Source organism: Podarcis melisellensis (assembly GCF_964234715.1).
Source record: "Podarcis melisellensis genome assembly, chromosome: 8".
In the NCBI taxonomy this organism is placed as follows: Eukaryota; Metazoa; Chordata; class Lepidosauria; order Squamata; family Lacertidae; genus Podarcis; species Podarcis melisellensis.
Genome location: NC_138540.1, coordinates 2,226,771 through 2,248,008, shown reverse-complemented (window position 1 = coordinate 2,248,008; position 21,238 = coordinate 2,226,771). Strand labels below are relative to the sequence as shown.

Below are 21,238 nucleotides of genomic sequence, written 5' to 3'. Positions count from 1 at the left end.
GGGCGGGCTTCCCATGGGGCGCTTCTGGCCGCGGGGGGTCCTGGGCGCCCTGCTGGCGGCCTGCCTTCTCCTGGCCGCGGAGAGCGGGGAAGCCAAGGAAGACAACATCCTGCTCATCCTGACCGATGACCAGGACCGAGAGATCGGGGGCATGGTAAGTGCCGGGGTCCGCCTCCCCACGTTACGGGGGATCCGAAATGCACGTGTGGCTGCGGGCTGCTCGGCTGGGGGGCGGGGGGCAGAGAGGCAGGCGCTTTGTGTGAGAACCGGGAAGACCACTGCTCTGCGTCAAGATAAGGCCCTTTCCTATGTACTTTGTTAACTGACTCCAGAAACTGTGCCTTGCTGTTCCTGGCCTTGGAGAGCACTATCGTCCTGTCTGGTGACATGCAGGAAGCCAGTCATGTGACAAAGTCCCACGCGAATGCCGGTGGCTCTCTATGCTTCCAGATCATGTTTGGTTGCTGGAATGAGAGCAGGGTTCAGTTTGCCTTGTCTTCAAGTAGTGTGGAGTCTGAGCAAGTGAAAATCTGAAACCACCGCACATTGTAACATTTACCTGGGGCTGAAGTTTAGAACAAGTGACCATCGTCGTGTGCCATGCTTATCAGAACTGGTCCCCAAAGGGCTGCCACAGCCTCAGGTATCATTTCTCTGCGGAGGTTCCCTAGCCAGAATTGTTGCTTCCCATCGTACATTCTGGCTTCTTCTCCCACATGCATCTTGGAGATGCAGAAACAAGCCCACGCAACATGCTGCCTGCTTGACGGCACCCTTGGACCCTTAAAAGCGGAGCTTCCTTCCAGAGGTTGTTCTTTCTGACACCCCCTTTGGGACTTCAGTTTATAGTTCTCCTTAAAATGAATTACACAAATGGTGTAACAAATGTAATTGATATGTCTGATGGCTTTTGTGTGGGACAAATATTTCCATGGATTTAGAGCAGGAAATTAAGTATCCATCTTGCAAACCTCAGGTTACCACTAACTTCTTGAACAGTTTCCCTTCATGTTTGAAAGAAATTAAATAATTCTGGGCAGCTGTAGCAGGCAGAGGCCAGGTAGCATCCCCACAGCAACACTGAGGCCAGTCCCCTCGGAAAGCTTGAACACAGATATGATGACAGACACTGTGATAACACCTGCGTAGCTAACATAACATGTTGCTTACCCTGAGAGATGGTTCACAAAGGAGACCTGTGGGGTCGGGCTGATGGGAGTTGTAGCCCAACAACATCTGGAGGGCACCAGGTTGGTGAAGGCTGATGTAAGGGAGGGCACGTTTATGACATATCTCCATCTGGCTCATTTTCTTTCACTCGCTCTTACTCTCTTCTCTTAAAATAAAAAATGTTGAAAATGGCAGAGGTCCTGACCTCTTGGTTCAAGACCTGTATTTTGGGCTACCATTATGCTACAATGGACAAAGCATGCCATTTTGCCTTTATTGATGAGGTGCAAAGGTATTTTGGGGAGTGGATGTGTATATTGAGCCAGATTCAAAGGGTTGCTTTGAAGATTAAATTGCAGAAAAAGAAAATTACCCCACAAACACTCCTATGAACATTTTGTGGCAGGTGTTCCTGAAAATGACTGTAGGCTGCAGAACGTGGAAAGGAGAAGGCTATTCTGCCCTCATCCCAACCATCTTCTGTATCACAGTTTGGGGGAACCTCTAGCCTTTTGTTTGAGTCCAACTCCTGTCCCTTGCAGCCAGCATGAGCAGCGGCAACGATGAGGAACATGAGAGTTTGTTGGTTAGGTGATCAGCTGTGTGTTCGCAGGCTTATTTTCAGGCCTGTGGCCCAGATGTGACTCTTTTGTTCTATCTTTCAGACCCCCATGAAGAAGACAACATCCCTGATCGGTCAGTTAGGTGCCACTTTTGCCAACGCAGTAAGTATCTGGACAGTGCCACTGAGAATTGCTGTGGGAAGTTTAAACTGATTGTAATCCTTGATGCATTGGGAATAGGAAACAGCCCTGAAGCAGAGAGGGGGTGGTTTCCTCTTTCTCCCCTCTCCATGCTGTTTTTTTATTATATATAAACTGCTAGCTTGTGTCCACTTCAGGTTTTTTCCTAAGCTAAAACACCCCAGCTGCTAGACTGGGAACTGGGAACAGCTGCTGGAACCACATAACACCAGTCCTGAAAGATTGACTCCTAGTACATTTCCGAGCACAATTCAAAGTGCTGATGCTGACCTTTAAATAGCCTTGGCCCTGTAGACCTGAAGGCATGCCTGGGGCAACCCAGCCACGTGGGTGGGGCACGAGAAATAAATTATTAATATTAATATTAAGCCTTTCTTGGTAGAGAGCGGCTGCAAACGACCCCTGCTTGGATGCTGGCGGTGCCCCTGCTGAGTTTGGGGAGATGCTTGGGACAGTACCCAGATTGGGGAGGGAGGGATGCTAATTTGTAGGGCAGAGGCTGACCTCCTGAATGGACATGTCGCCCTCCAGTTTGCAGTCACTCCTCTGTGCTGTCCAAGCCGCAGCAGCATCCTGACCGGCAGATACCCTCACAACCACCTGGTGAGGAACAATTCCTTGGAGGGCAATTGCAGCAGCCCAGCCTGGCAGAAGTTTCAGGAGCCATTCACCTTCCCGGTTTACCTACAGAGGCAAGGCTACCAGACCTTCTATGCTGGCAAATATCTCAACCAGGTAAAGTCCTCTGCAGACAAATGCCACTGATGCCCAAATATTATATGCAAATGATAGGTGTTCTCTGGCCATCCACATCACCTCTCCTTGCCTTTAAAAGCCGTGTGCATGCCTTTTGCATCTGACTTGGCGACTCTCCTCTATTACAGTATGGGGACCCCAAAGCAGGAGGCATTCAATATATGCCACCAGGCTGGAGCTACTGGTTAGGTCTGGTGAGTAGGTGCCCTTCTCTCTCTCTCTCTCTCTCTCCCTCCCTCCCTCCCTCCCTCCCTCCCTCCCTCCCTTTCCTAAGTTCACAGCAGGCTAGGTGACCCAGTGAGATCCATGGGGCAGAGTGCTGGACTTTGATGTGCAGGATCCAGATCTGACCTCTGCTCAGAACTGAAGTTTGCCAGGTGGCCTTTGCTGAGAGACAATAAGCTGCTGAATCTACATTCTTGTAGATTCATACAACCATAGAGTTGGAAGTGACCCTGAGAATCATCTAGTCCAGGGGTCAGCAAACTTTTTCAGCAGGGGGCCGGTCCACTGTCCCTCAGACCTTGTGGGAGGGCTGGACTATATTTTGAAGGGGAAAAAAGAACACGTTCCTTTGCCCCACAAATAACCCAGAGGTGCATTTTAATTAAAAGTGTATCTGAAGAAGTGTGCATCTGAAGAAGTGTGCATGCACACGAAAGCTCATACCAAGAACTGACTTAGTTGGTCTTTAAGGTGCTACTGGAAGGAATTTTTTTTGTTTTAATTAAAAGGACAGTCTACTGCCTCGGCTGGCTTCCATCTGTAATACTGTACTTCCTTATTGTGGGGCGGCCCAGTTCCAAGATCCTGGTGTTCAGAACAGTTTCCAGAGCTGGCTCTTTGGTGACTCGATTCATCATCACTTTGTGCCTCTTTCCATAGGTGGGGAATTCCAAGTACTATAACTACACTCTTTCAGCCAATGGACACGAGGAGAAGCACGGGGAGCACTATGAAGAAGACTATCTCACAGACATCATTGTGAGTTGTCCCTCCATGTCACCTGCTTCTCAGATCCCCCTGCGATCAAGTAGCTAGACCACTGGAAGGGCAGCCCCATTCAACAGTCAGAATTCTTTCTTTCGGTGTCATCAATTAGTCTAAAAAACAGTCGTATTGCATTGGCTCATTTATGTCTGTCAAGGAAAGAACTAAAGTGAGAAAGAGAACATTGAAGCTGGAAGACGGCCTGCCAAGTCTCTGACGTTCATCTCTTTCCTCCAGAAACTCTCCCTTCGTGGAAAGGATCTGTAGTCCTCCCTGCCGGCCTCTTTTTCTCCCACTTCTCCACTCTTGGCTTTCAGGAGAAGAGCTTTTCCAAGCAAACAAGAGGCCTCCCCCTCTGCCTCTGCTTCTCTGTTGCAGCAGCCAGACATCAGTTGAGTCTGTAATAGGTGGGGCACTGAGGCCTAGAGCAGCGGTGGGCAGCCTCAGGCTGCGAGGGGCCAAAGGCATCCTTCTAGGCCTCTCTGGCCCAGCCTTCCTTCACATCCTCCTTGGGTGTTTTTGCCTGGCTAGAACGGGTGCTTAAATCATGACTCTCATTTGCCTGGATGGGGGGTGGAGAGGGGTTTGTGTAGAAACTAGCTGGCGGATAAAATTTATATTCATTGCCCACCACTTTTTGCCTCTGGCCCTGCCCCCCACAGGCATGTGGTTCCCCCGAAGATTGCCCGGGGAGGAAGGCAGGCATGTCTTGGAAAGCGTTTCCCCAGCCCTGATTCAGTGAAGTGGGTAGAGTGTTTTCATGTGCACTTTTGCAGGACAAGCAAAACAGTTTCCCTGCTGTTGGTTGCAAGTCAGGAAAACACACCCGTCTACCAGCACCTGGAAACTCAGCACGATAGAGAGAGAAAGATTGTCTATGACTGCACGAGAAAGTGGCACTTTAGAATCCCATGCTTACTTTGAAAGTTAACTCCATCAAAATCCTTAGGACAGGGTAGATCTTGTTGGCCACGGACTGCGCTGGCTGAGCTGATGGCAGCTGGAGTCCACACAACACCTGGAGGGCCACAGTTTCCGCACCCGTGAAAATGGGACTTCAGAGGAAAGACATGGGAAATACGCTATCTATTTCTCTTTCAAAACCCTTAGCCTGTGGAGCAAGGTACAGTCGTACTTGGAAGTCAAACGGAATCTGTTCCGAAAGTCCGTTCGACTTCCTAAACATATGGGAAGCAAAGCGCAGCTTCTGATTGGCTGCAGGATGTTCGGCTTCCAAAAATAGTTCACAAACTGGAACACTCACTTCCGGGTTTGTGGCATTCGGGAGCCAAAATGTTCAAGAACTAAGCTGTTTGAAAATCAAGGTACAGCTGTATTTTACCCCTTCCATGCCTCCCTAGGATTCCCTCCCATGGCACCACGGCTTGAGCCATTCGTCTCTTTCTCTGTCCTTCCCCACCCCTTCCCTGCTGCAGACCAACCGGAGCCTCCAATTCCTGGAGAAGCTTTCCCACCCTCCTTTTCTCATGGTTCTGGCTCCACCTGCTGCACACGCCCCCTGGACGGCCGCCCCCCACTACAAGTCGGCATACAGCAGCATCAAAGCACCACGCAATGGAAGCTTCAACGTCCACGGAAAGGTGAGTCCAAAGGCCTTGATGTGGGCAGCGGGCTTGAAGGGCTCATGGGCAGCTCCATAGGCGGCTGCTCTCTCTGCTTCTCTCAGGGCAAGATGCTTCTCAGGTAGCCCTCTGGTGGCAGCTGGGAACAGGGAGGTCACTTCCACAGGAACACCAGGATCTAATGGTGGGCGTCTTGCCAGGCTCTTCTGCCTTGGAAGATGCCTTCTTAAGTGGCAAGTTGCTGCCCCTGCTGGAGTCATAATCAGTACGCAGCAGAGGACAAGCGAGGAAGCAGGAGCTTTCATTCTGTGGTCCCAGAGAACTGCAAGGACAATAATAATCAAAGAATTGTGGCACTTATGTGCGTTTCTTACTGTATTTTGTTTTTTAAGAAGTAAATCAGAATTTTAAAATGGCAAGTGTTAAATCCACGGGGGAGGGGGAAGAGCACAAGGGTGATGGTGTCATCAGGTCCAAGTCTTTTCTCCAAATATTTGCCATCTGGATTCTGTTGATAAAGCCTCCACAATCTTCTTCCCTTTATAGGACAAGCACTGGTTGATAAGGCAAGCAAAGACTCCCATGTCAAACACATCCATTGAGTTCCTGGACAACGTCTACAGGGAACGGTAAGAAAGGGTCCAAAATGCCACTCGTAGGAGCTGGGGGAAACCACTTCTCTGTAGAAGCTTGAAAGGAGTGAGGCCATGGGGGGGAGACATTTGTGGGGGCTTTTATCCAAAGTCACTGGGGGACCCTGACGGAGACAGACGTCTGAGAGGCAGTGAGACTCAGGTGTTGTGCATCTTCCTTCAACCTGACATCCTTCCGATGCTTTGGACTACAACTCCCACCAGCCATTGCTGGTGTAGATGTGATGTGAGATGTGATGTATAGTGAAGCTGTGAAGTGAGAAGTACCTGGTCAAAGAGTAATGGGCACAATTCCACGTTGCCTAACTGTAGTATTGAGTCTTCAGGAATGGGAAATGTGTGGGCCTCTGGATGTTGCTGAACTCCATCTGGCAGGCAGGAGGCCCCTGACGCACGCCCCACAGCTCCAGGCCCCACTGAACTAGAGCCAACGCCCTCCCAGGCCCCCTTCCCCTGGGCCTGATCAACTGAGTGCCTCCCAAAGCAGTTCAGGGAGTGCACTAAGCGGGAGGCATGGAGCCCAGGAGAAGGGTCCTCCTTCAGACAGGGTTGGCCCTTTAAGGCCTGCCCACTTGGACCTCCTTTCTGGGCATCTTCATGGAACCAGAACAGGACAGTCCCTTTCAGGACCCTGGCTGCAAACTTTCCAGAAGCATCTGCCTAGCTGCTGTTGGAAAGTGAACATTGGACTATGGACCCTTGGTCTGACCCAGCAGGACTCTTTGAAGATTGCCTGTTTGTGCAGGGTCAACAGTAGAGGCACAGACTCTTCCCTCATACACTGAGTGGCTTCCCTGCTGCTTCAATAATGCAGTTTATTGTGATAGCTTGATCTGTTGCACCAAAATGTTGTTGAACTACAACTCCCATCATCCTGTTTCTGGCTGAGACTGATGGAAGTCATAGTCCACAACATCTGGAGGGTACCACATTGCTACCTCTGCAATATATAGTATGTCCTCATATTCTTGCAGGTGGCAGACTCTGTTGTCTGTGGATGACATGGTGGAGAAGATTTTTGAAAAATTGAAGTCCCTTCACCTGTTGGACAGCACATACGTGTTCTATACTTCAGATCATGGTTACCACACAGGTGAGTTGAGGCCTGCTTTTGCCACAGAACCTTTGGGGGGGGACCTGTGGGGTGGTGGGGGAATAGCTCCAATATCTCTTTCAGTGGCAAACTGGTGGAATGTGTAGGGATGAATCAGGCCAGGGTTGCAAACAGGATGGATGATGGCAATGGGCTGTCCGTGGAGCTGCCCTTGAAGACAACTTGGAAACTTTCCTTGGTCCAAAATGCAGTGGCCAGATTGCTGACTGGAGCTGCTTTTAGAACTCATGTAACCCCTGTTTCTAAAACAGCTGCATTGGCTGGCGGTTTGTTTGTGGGCCCAATTCAAGGTGCTCACATTAATGTTTAAAGCCCTAAACTTTGACTCCGGGTATCTGAAAAGACAGCCTCCTTCCTTGAAGAACATCTGGAATACTAAGATCAACAGGGGGTGGCGCCCTCTTGGCCATTCCACCACCCTCAGCAGCTGGGCGAGGGAGGCCTGGGAGAGAGAGTTCCCAGGCAGCCCTAAGGCTCTGTGCATCCTCTTCCTCCTCCTCCTCCTCGCAGAGCTGGGCCTGGCAACTTAGCTACGGTCTTTGGAAAATGCCTAAAGCAAACCTCTTTACCTTGCCCTCGGGGAAGGACCCACCCTAATTTCGTGATTGTCAGCTGTTTTAAGCTTCTTATAATGTATTTGAGATTATGTACCTCTCCCTAGGGCCTGAGGCTGAAGGGAGGGTAATAAATTAAAATAATGATGTTGTGAGCTGCTGCTTCAACCAGTCCCAGTCCGTGTGGCCAAGGGCTAGGAATCATGGGAGTTGTAGTCCAGCAGCATCTGCTTTCTGCCTCTTGCGTAGGCCTCTAACCAGAACTCCTTTTGTGCTGGGGGTGGAAGCCAAGGGGCTGTTGTCCATGAGAAATGGCAAAAACTAAGACTTAGGTCTAGTTTCTCACCACCGGCTATGCACTTAACTCTCGGCCTGACATCCAATGATTTTTTTTTAAAAAGTAGTCAATTCCCCACCCCCACCCTGTGGTTTACATTAAAAATTATGCCACATGATCCTAGTGATGTTAACTGCTTGCATTCTAACATTCAAGTACATTGATAATAATAATAATAATAATAATAATTTATTATTTATACCCCGCCCATCTGGCTGAGTTTCCCCAGCCACTCTGGGCGGCTCCCAATCAGTGTTAAAAACACCTTTTTCTTCATATCTCTGTAAATGTTTAGTGGTTTACTTAGAAAAAGGAAATGGTAAATGCAGGGAAGGGTGATTTCTTGAGGGGGGCCTCCAAGGCCCTGAGGGGGCCAGAGCCCTGATGGCAGCAAGAACAGACCCTTGACCTCTGGGGCTGAATGAGCAGTCAGAGGGGAGCGTGTTTCATTCCCAATGGGGGTTTGTGCCCCGAGTGCCACCCCCACTGAGAGCTCATGGGGGGCTAGTGGCTAAGTCTGGTGCCCTCCTGATGGCTGGGGCTGATGGGAGTGGCAGTCCAAAGCAGGTTGTCAAAAGCTGATTAAAAGTGTTGGAATGTGGAGACCTGGGTTCAAATCCTCACTTAGCCAGTGACCTTGGGACGGGCGTACTCTCTCAGCCCTAGCTGCCTCACAGGGTGAAGCACTTGAGCTTCTTGAAGGAAATGTGGGGTGCAAATGTAAGAAATAAATAAATAGGTCCTGCTTTTTCTGGGGGGGAACTCCAGTCAGGACTTGTTTTTGCCTCCCCAGGTCAGTTTTCGCTGCCCATTGACAAGAGGCAGCTTTATGAGTTTGACATCCGGGTGCCGCTGCTGGTGCGAGGTCCAGGCGTCAAGCCAAATCAGACTCACCTGGTGGGTGTCTTTCTTTCTTTCCCCCGACTCAAGTGTTTGAGCTGAAGGAGTCCTAACTCAAGCGCTGCTTTCCTTGCAGAAAATCCCAGGTTCTGCCCTGACTATCTCCAGTTAAAAAGATCTCAGGTTGCTGAAGGGGAAAGATTTCTGCCCGAAGCCTCTAGGGACCCTCAGTATTAGGCTGTGGCAAAGCCATATCTTCATAAGCCCAGAGCATCTGCCTTGTATGCAAATGTCTCAAGTTAGATCCCTGGCTTCCCACGGTAGGGCTGGGAGAAGACCCCTCCTGAGGTCCGGGAAAGCTTCTGCCAGGCAGCGTGAAAAGCAATGTTGAATTGTATGGGCCGAGGGCCTGAGCTGGTAGAAGGCAGCTTCCTGGGTGAGAGTAAAGGAGTCCCCTAATTTTTCAGCCAGGCCTATTTGCTGGATGGTCATTGCACTCAAAGCCTGAATCTCTGTCCCTGTGGACATTTTGTGGAGTTGGGAACTATAGTCAGTGAACTCACTTTGAAACATGTAGAATTCTAAAATTTCCAGAAAAAAGCTGAGTTAGAACCTTCCTTCCTGACATACTACTTTTCTACTGTCAAGAGTTTGATTTTTTAACATCTTTTTATTTTTCAAATTGTAACAACAAAAACAGCCTATTAGATAAAATGAATCATTCTGGTGAATGCACAGGCATGTCTCCCATTTTACAATAAATGTCCAGCATATAATTCCAAGTGGCCTTGTCACATACTGTGCAGTCAGGAGGTTTTGATTCTTGTGTCAATCTCTGTGTCTTCTTCTTTCAACTACTATATGTTTTGGGAAACTGTCTGTTGCTATGCATTTGGAAACCTCTTAACCAAATTTTACATGATAGTTCCTGAAGCCAACAATGTGGTTTTTGTCTGAATAAAGTTGGGTGTCATTTTGAAATGAGATGGTGGGCTGAACCTTCCAAAAGGGCACTTTTTAGTTTCTTGGCATTCCTAGGCTACTACGAAGAAATAATTGCCTTGAACTGGATAGCTGGATGGCTTCTGTAACTCTGTTTTGTTTTTGTTTTTATTAGTTTTCCAACACAAATTAACAACAAAACAACACACAATACATAAACAAACAGAACATATAAAACATGTATAATTTCAATCCTCATTTTCCTAAACCTTGCTTCCCAGACTTCCCCTTACCTCTCCCTTTCTGCATCCCTATTTTAAGGTTTTTTCAACAACTCCTCACACCAATTGTCTAATTACTTATTTTCTTTTTTGACTCCTTCTCATACTTAATCAATTACAGCTATAATTCCATATTTTCATTTCCCTTGACATTTTAGCACTCTTCAATTTTACAACAGTTCTTAAGATATACTTTAAATTTCTTCCAATCTTCTTCCACTGTCTCTTTTTCTTGGTCACGGATCCTGCCGGTCATCTCCGCAAGTCCCATATAGTCGATCACCTTCGTCTGCCATTCTTCCAGCGTGGGTAGCTCTTGCGTCTTCCAATACTTTGCTAAAAGAATCCTTGCTGCTGTGGTGGCGTACATAAAAAACGTCCTATCCTTCTTAGACACCACCTGGCCGACTATGCCCAGGAGAAATGCCTCTGGTTTCTTATGAAATGTACATTTAAGTACCTTCTTAATTTCATTATATATCATTTCCCAGAAGGCCTTAATCCTCGGGCAAGTCCACCAAAGGTGGTAGAAGGTACCTTCAGTCTCATTACATTTCCAACATTTATTATTGGGCAAATGATAAATTTTTGCAAGCTTGACTGGGGTCATGTACCACCTATAAATCATTTTCATAATATTTTCTCTTAAGGCATGACATGCCGTAAATTTTATACCGGTGGTCCATAACTGTTCCCAGTCAGCAAACATAATATCATGACCAATGTCCTGTGCCCACTTAATCATGGCTGATTTAACTGTCTCATCTAATGTATTCCATTTCAACAGCAGGTTATACATTCTTGACAAGTTCTTAGTATTGGGTTCTAACAGTTCTGTTTCTAGTTTTGATCTCTCCACCTGGAAGCCAATTTTCCTGCCTTGTTTGAACACTTCCATTATTTGATGGTAATGAAGCCAATCTCGTACTTTGGACTTCATTTTCTCATAATTCTGTAATTTGATTTTTCCACTCTCTTGCTCCAAAATTTCACAATATTTTGGCCATTTGGATTCCATATTAAGTTTTTTCACCTCCTTGGCTTCCATTGGTGACAACCACCTAGGGGTTTTGTTTTCCAACAAATCTTTATATCAAATCCAAACATTGTATAGTGCTTTCCTGACAATATGGTTTTTAAATCCTTTATGAGTTTTTACCTTTTCATACCATATATATGCATGCCAACCGAATCTATTATCAAACCCTTCCAAATCCAAAATGTCTGTATTCTCAAGAAGTAGCCAGTCTTTCAACCAGCAGAAAGCTGCCGATTCATAGTACAGTTTTAAGTCCGGCAGGGCAAACCCCCCTCTATCTTTTGCATCAGTTAATATCTTAAATTTTATTCTGGGCTTTTTGCCCTGCCAGACAAATTTAGATATATCTTTCTGCCACTTCTTGAAACAGTCCATTCTATCAACAATCTGTAATGTTTGGAACAAAAATAACATTCTAGGCAATACATTCATCTTAATTACGGCAATTCGGCCTAACAAGGAAAGTCTCAAACTTGACCATATTTCTAGATCTTTCTTTATCTCTGTCCAACATTTATCATAATTATCTTTAAATAGGTTCACATTCTTAGATGTCATGTCAATCCCCAAATATTTCACTTTCTTTGCCACCATTAATCCAGTTTCACTTTGAAATCTCTCTTTTTCAGCGTTTGTTAAGTTTTTCTCCAAAACTTTAGTTTTTTGCTTGTTCAACTTAAATCCTGCTACGTGACCAAAAACTTGAATTAGTTCTAAAACTCTTTTCGTACTAGTGTCTGGCTGTTGTAAAGTTAATACTACGTCATCTGCAAAGGCCCTCAGTTTGTATTGTTTAGCTCCGACCTGAATTCCTTTAACCAGCTGGTCCCCCCTGATCATATTTAACAAAACCTCCAGGACAGGTATAAAAAGTAGTGGGGATATTGGGCACCCCTGTCGTGTCCCTTTTTCTATAGGAAGTTCTTCAGTAACCACATTATTCACAATTAATTTCGCTTTTTGTTCAGAATATATTGCACCTATACCATTTTCAAACCTTTGGCCTACCCCCATCCCATGGAGATTCTTCTTCATAAAGCTCCAGGAAATATTATCAAAAGCTTTCTCCGCATCCACAAATATTAATACCGCCTTCGTGTTAATGTTAACTTCTAGCAATTCCATAATGTCAATTATATTTCTCACATTATCTGACAAATGTCTCCCTGGGAGAAAGCCAGCTTGGTCCTTATGAATCTCTTCCACCAACACCTTCTTTAATCTTTTTGCCAAAATGTCAGCAAATATTTTGTAATCCACATTAAGTAATGATATAGGGCGGTAGTTCTTTATCTGGTTCTTTTCAGTCTCAGTTTTTGGTATAAGTGTAATAAATGCTTCTTTCCACGATTCAGGTGCCTTTTTCCCCTCTAAAATTTCATTGCAGACCTCCTTCAGTGGTTGTACTAACCATTCCTTCAAAGCTTTGTAATATCTGGAGGTCAACCCATCTGGTCCTGGAGATTTCCCCAATTGCATATTTTGAATGGCACCCTCTATTTCTTGTTCTGTTATTTTCTCATTCAAAACCATTGTACTTTGTTGTGAAATCTTTTGTAAACCATATTTCTTAAGAAAATAATCTATTTCTCCTTCATTCTCCGGCCCTCTTGCATATAATCTTCTAAAATAACTCTGAAAACAGTTACTAATCTCATTTGGTTTATAAATGTTCTTTGCTTCCACCTCCAAACTTGTAACTGTGTTCAATTTTTGTCTCTTCTTCAATTGCCATGCTAGAAGTTTCCCACATTTGTCTGCTGATTCAAATGTCCTTTGTCTAATTTGCTTAATTTTCCATTCTATCTCTTGATTCATCAGTTCCATATACTGCATCTGGTAAAACTTAATTTCTCTTAAAATCTCATGAGACTTTGGTTTTGACCTCAGTTTCTTTTCTCCTTCTTTCATCTTTCCCAAGATCTTATCTTTCTTCTCATTTTGTTTCTTCCTCTTTAAAGAATTCTGTTGTATTAGGAAACCTTGCATCACGGCTTTACTTGCATCCCAGATTATTCTTTTCTCGACATCTGTCCTCAGATTTATCTCAAAATAGTCTTTCAAAGTTTTTTGGGCCTTCTTATAAATCTCTTCATCTCTAAATAGGGTGTCATTCATTCTCCATCTGAAGGAGCCAGCTGTTGTTAATTTCATCTCCATCTTTACGGTGTTATGGTCGGAGCAAATCTTTGGGCAGATTTCTACTTTTTTAATCTTTGGAGCCATCCCACTAGTAACCCATATTTGGTCGATTCTTGTCCATGTCATGTTTGCTTCAGAGAAAAAGGTTCCCTCTCTTTCCAGAGGGTTCCTTGTTCTCCAAATGTCAATCAAGTCCATATTTTCAGTCATTTCAAAGAAAGTCTTTGGTAATCTCCCATCCTTGGAGACCACCTGTCTTTGTGCTTTGTCCATGTTTGTGGAGACCACACCATTCATGTCTCCCATCATAATTACATTATAATCCAAATAGTCCATTAAAGTCTCATGCAACTTCTTGAAGAATTCTGCCTTCCCTTCGTTTGGTGCATAAATTCCAACTGTCAAAATTTTTTCTCCTTGGACTTGTATTTCAATTGCCAAAAATCTTCCTTGTTCATCTTTAAAAATCAGCTTTGGGGCCAACTTTTCCTTTGCGTAGATCACCACTCCTCTTTTCTTAACTTTGTCTGATGAGATAAATTCCTGTCCTAATCTTTTATTTATAAGCAATTTTCTGTGTGCCCTGGTCATGTGGGTTTCTTGTAAGCAAATCAAGTCCAATTGTTCTCTTTTCAAAATGTGAAAAACCTCACGCCTTTTTCTGGGAAGGTTCAAGCCATTACAGTTCCAACTTAGAAACTGCAGAGACATCTTGTTGTTTAGTTAGTCCCTCCTCCAGCTGCTCCCTGCTTCTGATCTTCCTCTGTCTGTGGTTTAAGTCCAAATGTTAAATTTAGAATATCTGCTTCTGAAGTCAGTTCCACCACTCCCTTCTGAAGGTCCTCCTCGTTTCTTTGCAGGAATTGTTCTTTGTCTTGCATTGTTCTTATTTTTACTTTCTTTCCTTTGTAGTTAAAAGACAAACCTTGTGGAAATTCCCACCTGAAAGGTAGATTGTTACTTTTCAGCAGGTCAACCAGGTCTTTGTAGTGAGTTCTCGCCTCCAAAATGTATTTAGGGATGTCCTTGTAGATCTGCACATAAGCGTCTTCGATCTCTAAAGTTTTCTGGTAGTGTAGATTTAATATTTTGTCTCCTCTTTGGCTCTTAAAAGTTATCAGACAATCCCTTGGGCTCTTTCTGTTTTGTCTCTTGCCCAGTCTGAAGGCAGCTGTTATCTTAAATTCTTCTTCCTTCAAGTTTACCTGCCAAAATTCCGAAAACTCTTTTGTGAGAAAGTCCACCAAGTTATCTTTTTCATTTTCAGGGACTAATCTTAATCTCAAATTTCTCTCTTTCCTCTGTAGGTCCCACAAAGACAAGGTCGCATCATGTTCATCCAACTTTTTACAGACTGGTGCCAATTTCTCCTGTGTAGTTTCAGCAGTAGTTTTAGCTTCTTCAGCAATTTTCCGAGTTATGGCATTTTCTTCAATCAATTTATTTATAGTTTCTGTATTAGATGTAATACTTTTAGTATTCAGATCTAGTTTTGTTGAAAGTTCTGTCAGCTGTTTGGTATTTTCTGTACTCTGCTTTGTCAAAACTTCTAAAGATTCATTTATTTTAAGTAATGCTTGTGTCACTGGATCCATGGGTATATTTGTCACTTTTTCCTGCCCGGCTGCACCTGCTGGCAGTAGGCTTGATATTGAGCCCCTTTTCTTTTGTGCGATTTTACTTTTAGCTCTTGTTGTTATCTCTTCTGGTGGGCCACTCATGTCCCAAGGTCGTTCCCACAGGAGCAGCTTTTAGATGGAAAAATCCACTGACTTGTTTTTTACAGTCTGTTTTGCAACTGTTACCCCTCAGCCCTCTAGAGGGAGTAATTCAAAGTATCCAATAAGCACAAGAACAAAGAAACAGAGAGTCCCCAAAGAAAAAGTTTTTAGCAACAGTCCTCCAATGTATCAAAACTATCAATTTATAGTTTCAAGTGAAAGTCTCAAACTTGTAACAAATAAAGTCCCAACTTTGTAGCAAATCTCAAATGACAGTTCACTGTCTCAGTGCCCTACTCAGGCAGTCCGTTCCAAGAGTCTAAAACGGCAGAAAACTTTTTTTTCCTTTACTTCTTCCATGCAGGTTAAACAAAATCCACTTATCTTCCCCCTTGCTCCTGCTTGCTAGGGGGAGGTTAAGTTCAATGCCCAGGTTACGATTTTCAAATCAATTTTTCACCCAATTGCAGCTTTGTAGTTTCGTTGCTTTAGCTGTCATGCAGTCCGGGAAAGGCAGACTTCCTTAATTATTACCTTTCCCGTTTTCGGCCAAATTTCTAAATGAAGTTTAAAGTCCCAGTAAGCCTTTCAATCCTACTTACGGGCATTCAAATTCAGTTTCCAATTTCAGGAAGGAATCGGCGCTCTCCGCTCATGGCGACGCGGCTTCACTCCACGGGCTGGGTATCGACTCTCAGCACCGCGCGCACACCCGATGCCGCTCCGGAGCCTTTAAAAAGGCTCTTTTGCAGTAAAGGGGGGCGCAAATGGTGCCCACCGAGTCTCCTTGCTCACAGGCTTCTGCGCCTGTGATTTATGGGGGTCCCCGCTTCGCCGTAGCAGTCAGACCCGAACTCGTGAAGCAGTCCTCCGGAGCTCGAAGGGAGGACCGCCATTAAGCGCTGGCGCTGACCGGAAGTCTCTGTAACTCTGTCCCATATTGTCTTCCTCTCAGGAACCTGTCCTCAACATCGATCTGGGACCCACCTTCCTAGATATCGCAGGTATCGATGCATCTCAGACCTCCATGGACGGACAGTCTTTCTTGCCTCTGTTGGTAATAATTTGCCCAGAACCTTCTAGAATAAACAGGGGAATTTTGTGTGTGTGTGTTGAATAAAGGAGTTCTCTGGAGTCCTGTAGACAAGCAGATTTTCAAACTTTACACGGTCTTCTTTCTGCCAAAGAATCCTTTGCTCAGAACTCTTGTCATGTAAGTCCTGAAGGAAACTCTGCTATGTACAACGATGTGGCTGGAAATAACTCCACATCTTCATTTTCTGTGCATCATTGGAAGCAAAAGACTCTCAAGCTCCCTTTGCTTGCCTTGAGAGTCTTGCTGTGTACAAGGAGCTGTGGGACCCGTCTACCGGTCCTGCTCCTGAGACTTCCCCGGCCTCTTCCCTGACAGCTGCATGTTGAGGGAGGATATCTGCAATATGTCCCAGCTGGGGCTGATGAGAGTTGGAGTTCAAAATCCCCAGAGGACTCCAGGTTGGCCTAGGTGAAGCCTGCACATCTGCATAGAAGCAGCCCTGTTTGAAAGGGGTTCTGGGCTCTGAGGGGGAAGCGTGGGCTGTCATATGCATTTGATGTCCATGAGCAATAGATGCAGCGTAGGAAGTGCATTTTGAAGCATATGGCAGAAACAACGAACTGTGCTTTAAGATTTGTGGTATGCATGACACTTTGGAAGTGGGACTGGATTGCTGCTGGTGGGCCCCTGGCTGCTGCTCCCTTAGCTGGCTTGATGCCTTTGTCTGTCCTTCCTTCCGCTGCTGTGGGACTTCTGCAGACCCCTTGGAGCTCCCACGCAAACTCTAGAGCTGGAATGGGGAGTGGCGGCCCTTCAGCTGTTGCTGGACTACAACTCCCATCAGCTCCCATTGTCCCTTGACCCTGCTGTCTGGGGGTGATGAGAGTGGGAGTCCCTACAACGGGAAGGTCACAGGTACCCTATCCCTGCTTGCTCCAGAGCATACCTTCACCTGTGGCTGTATTCTTGACATGCCACAGTAGAGGGGACAGGCTGCCATTTCAGGGCATTTGCTCTGGATGTCTAGACTGGGCCAGAAAACCCAGAGAGCCTGTCAGGGATGCGGTCTTGAGAGTTTTTATTTTTGTTTGTAACAGCGGGTGATGCTTTCTGAAATGTGTTTCCTTGGCTCCAGGTGAATGAGACACACAAGAGCAGATGGCGGTCGGATTTCCTGGTGGAATACACTGGTGAAGGCCACACTCACCGAGACCCCCACTGCCCTGCCTTGGGGCCAGGCGTGTCGGTGAGTGCTGGCTCTGGAGGCACAGAGATGCCTAGAGCACTCTGCATTTCTTACAAATGTCCAAATCTTCTGCTACAAGAGAAACTGGATCCTGCAGACTGCCTAGAAATTATACACAGCATGCAAAGTGGCATAAATCTGCTGATTGTGTCTGGAGGGGAGGATTTCACCCCAAAAATTTACTTGATTTGACCATGGGGTACTCAGTGTGGTTCTTCTTGGTGCCTCCCAATGATTACAGTTTTTTAAAAAACAAGGTGCTGCCCCCCTTCTTGCCCTGCTTTCCCATTCTCCTTTTACACCTCCTCCACAGCTTGCCCCACCTCCTTTTAAAGGAGGTGGGATTTAACAGAGCAGGAGAGCCTACTTCCAAGTAGACATGTTTACACAGCACCTCTTCCCTTCCCCTCGTGCCACATGCTCTACTTCCTCATTCACCTGCCTGCTTGCAGCTTGTCATACTGCAGGTGGCTGCGTGATAACAGTCTTATGTTTTTATGTATACAGGAAGAAATAAGGTTTTTTGTGGAGGCAGAAATTGTCTGGGGGTTTTTTTGTTGTTGTTCTCTCTCTCTCTTTTAGTTATTGCTTTCTGTTCTCCACCCCAGATTTAGAGTGTTGGACTAGACCCGGCTTCAAATCCCCAGTCTGCCCTGGCACTCACCAGGTGACCTTAAACTAGCCACTCTCCCACAGGGTTGGTTTTAGATGGAGGAAGGGCAGGATAAAAAATGTAACAAATGAGCTCTGCCTAGCTTTACTTTTCAAGAGAGGGATGCCTTGTGCAGCAGAGGAACAGGTCCTGCTCTGCCGCTCCCCCAGAGGTGGTGCTAAAGGGTGTGCAGGCTTTGGCTCTGCAGTAGGAAGTTTTGCCCTGAGGCTTGCTGGGCTTGAAATTTGCCTATGCAAAGGGGGTTTGCTCACCTTAGTTTACATAATGTCTGCTTCAGCCTCAGTCCCCCTGCCCACAGCACTGAGGGAAGCCAACGCTCTTCTCCTCATTCCTGCTCTTATCTTGCAGTCCACATTCCCAGCTCCCACCTCATCTCCCACTTAGAGTTTCCACTTGCTTAGCACAGGTTGGAATTATGCCTTTTGCCCATCACATTGGGGTTGTGCTCAGAGTAGACCCTTTGAAATTAGTGGCCCTAAATTAGGCATGTCCATTGATTTCAGTGGGTTGGAGACACCCCCACGAGTCTGGAGCTGAAGTGCCTCCAAACCTGCTTTCAAAGGGTTGAAAGAGATGGGGGAAGGGCTGGAAGTTGTGTTCTTTGGAAACCCAGGGACCTGCACAGTGTTGCGGTACAGCATGCTTCAGCCAGCCATGCCCTCTTCAGGAGACTCCATTCCTTCCCCTCCTCCTATGGAATGCTCAGCACGGCCACTGAGCACACTCAGCCCTCATTAGGCTTGTTTGGAAAAGGGCAGGCTACCTTCTCAGGCCCCCTCCCCACAAAAAAGTGGGCAAGGGGCATAGCTCAGTGATAGGGACTTCTGCTGTGTGGATAAAAGGCCCCAGGTTTGATCCCTGGCCTCTTGGAGAGCTGCTCCCAGTCCATGTGGACAGTCCTGAAGCAGATGGACCAGTGGTCTCCCTTGGTATCAGGATGCCTCTGGATATTTCTGCCCCCCTTGTCTCCCTCAGGAGCCCTGTGGGCACTCGTCAGCTGAGTTTGTTGTTGGAGGGAATGTTGCAGTCTTGGGTAGGTGTTAGATTTGAATAAAGCCTCTCTCCCCCTCTCTCCCTTTGGCAGCAATGCTTCCCTGACTGTGTGTGCGAGGATGCCTTCAACAACACGTATGCCTGTGTGCGCACACTAAGCCCCATCAACCTGCAGTACTGTGAGTTTGCGGATGCCCAGGTGAGCACCGTCTGCCCCTCCTGTCCTGACCGAGGCCCAGAGAGAGGGCCACACCCTTTCCCTGTTGATGGTCAGCAGTGGCCTCCAAGGGATGCTGCCACACAGCAACCATTTTCAGAACTTCCCAGTCTCTTCATGCAGACATCATTCATTGAGGAGCCATAGCAGAGGAGTCTGGTGCATATTCTGGGGTGCATGTTTAATCACAGAAGGGTGTGCCCAGGACCAGCTAGCCCTCACTCTTGGCCTGGGTCAGGCTTAGGTTTAAAATATTCTGTTGAATTTAATTTGTTTCCAGCCTTTCATAACAAGTTCCCAGGGTGGGGTGCATAAATTCAGTAGAACATATGAAATACAATTAAAGCACCGCTTAAAACCATAATTGAAACTCAACCATCATTACTGTGCAGAAGTGGCAAGGGGAACAAGCTGATCTAAAATAGCCCCCCAAAGCCTGGGAGAAGAGTTGTCCCCCCCCCCTCAAGGGACACAAAGAGCACCAGATGTACTTCTGAGGGGAGGGAGTTCCGTAACTGGAGAGTCACTTCTGATAGCACCTGCCACCACCACCGGCAGGGCCGCCTCTGCTGATCATAACATTCAGGCTGGTCTGTACGGGACAAGGCACTTCTTCAGGTATTTCGAACCCAGGTCATTTAAGGCTTTCTACATTCACATAACCAGCTTAAATTTGGATCAGAAGCAAACTGGCAACCAGTGCAGGTCTTTGAGGACAGGAATAGTAGGTGTCCTGCTGGCTGGATGCTGATCTATTGCAGCCGTTGCAGCTTCTGAACTGTCTTCAAGGGGAGCCCCACATATAGTAGTACATTGTAGTAGTAGAAGTTGTTGAGGATTTTGTCTTCTTTCCTTTAGCAAATTGTGACTTCTGCCCCTCCCCTTGGGGGGACGGGACTCTCTTTCTCCCTGTCTTTTCTCTTGCAGAATTTTGTAGAAGTCTATAACCTGACTTCAGACCCACACCAGCTCTTCAACGTGGTGAAAACTGTGGACCCTGCACAGCTGGAGCAGATGAACCAGAGGCTGATCAAGCTGCAGGCCTGCTCTGGCGCCACCTGCCGATCCTGAGGGAGCAGCAGCACAGCTCTTGCTGTGGGTCTGTGCCGAGGGGAACACGGAGCCCACGCTGGGTCTCTCCTCTCTCTCTCTCCCCTCTTTTCTCTGCTCTTAAGCCAAAGCTGATGCTGATTTTTTCCTTTCTGGATCCTTTCCTGGAGGGTATGGTTGGCAGAAGAGAGGGAGAGAGGGATGGGGGGTGAAAGTGCCTGTGCCAGATTTCACCATCAAAATGCTCCAATATCCCATCCTGCCTCTTGCTGCTCACCTACACCTTGCCTTTGCCACCAGACTCGGCAAATGGCAGGTCGGATTTCACCACTGGGGGGGGCAGGGCTGATACCTAGAGCAGTGTTTCCCAACCTTGGGCCTCCAGCTGTTTTTGAACTACAACTCCCATCATCCCTAGCTAGCAAGACCAGTGGTCAGGGATGATGGGAATTGTAGTTCAAAAACAGCTGGAGGCCCAAGGTTGGGAAACACTGACCTAGACTGTCAGTTGCTGACCAGCAGCCCCACTCTCAGGGGTTCCCCATGGCCAGCTGGTGAAAGATTGCTTCCCCTCCTCTCCCCGGCCTTGTTGGGGGTGTCTGGGACCCCGCCTTTAATAACGAATCAGTATTGCAGATTCTGCCCTGCAGCGCCTTCTTTCCCCCCAGAGAGCTGGAGATGCTGCCTGTCCTTTTGTGACTGTCATGTGCCTTGTAACTCCTCCGCTTTGAGAAGTTCTGATTCTGATCAACTCCTGCAGCAGCTCGGGCAGTTGCTGTGTTGTCTCGCCTGTGCCTCTCTGCCTTAAGTGCTGTGAAAAGAAATAGAATGGAATAAAGGACTTGTTTGTTAGAAAAACTGATCTGGACTTTGCATGGACTGTGATGGCTACTGCTCTATATGTGGAGAGACAGGAGCCAGACCTCAAGAGCCACACAAAGACCTGCTTTCCTACAGTAAATGTCATTTCCCGCGGTTGTGCTGGTTTAAAAAATCCACGATGTCAGCTGCGAGTACTGACTGACCTCTGAGAAGAGAGCCATGTACCCAACAGTGTTTGGGGAACCTGTAACATTCATCCTGGGCTGGAACCCCATCCCATTCCGTAAGGGGAGGTATCGGTGCCATTGTTGCATC

General features: G+C 46.7%; 1 protein-coding gene across 1 annotated transcript; it reads left to right on the top strand.

Annotated features, from left to right (window-relative positions):
* Positions 1-13: 13 nt before the first annotated feature.
* LOC309375527 (N-acetylglucosamine-6-sulfatase-like) lies at positions 14-20,122 on the top strand (the record flags this gene model as incomplete). The annotated part of the gene is made up of 13 exons (XM_081921320.1): positions 14-154; positions 1,836-1,895; positions 2,466-2,669; positions 2,819-2,884; positions 3,576-3,674; positions 5,117-5,281; positions 5,810-5,892; positions 6,891-7,009; positions 8,715-8,818; positions 15,842-15,943; positions 17,058-17,168; positions 18,926-19,033; positions 19,979-20,122. The coding sequence occupies 13 exons, from the start codon at positions 14-16 to the stop codon at positions 20,120-20,122; spliced, it is 1,506 nt and encodes a 501-aa protein (XP_081777446.1).
* Positions 20,123-21,238: the final 1,116 nt, after the last annotated feature.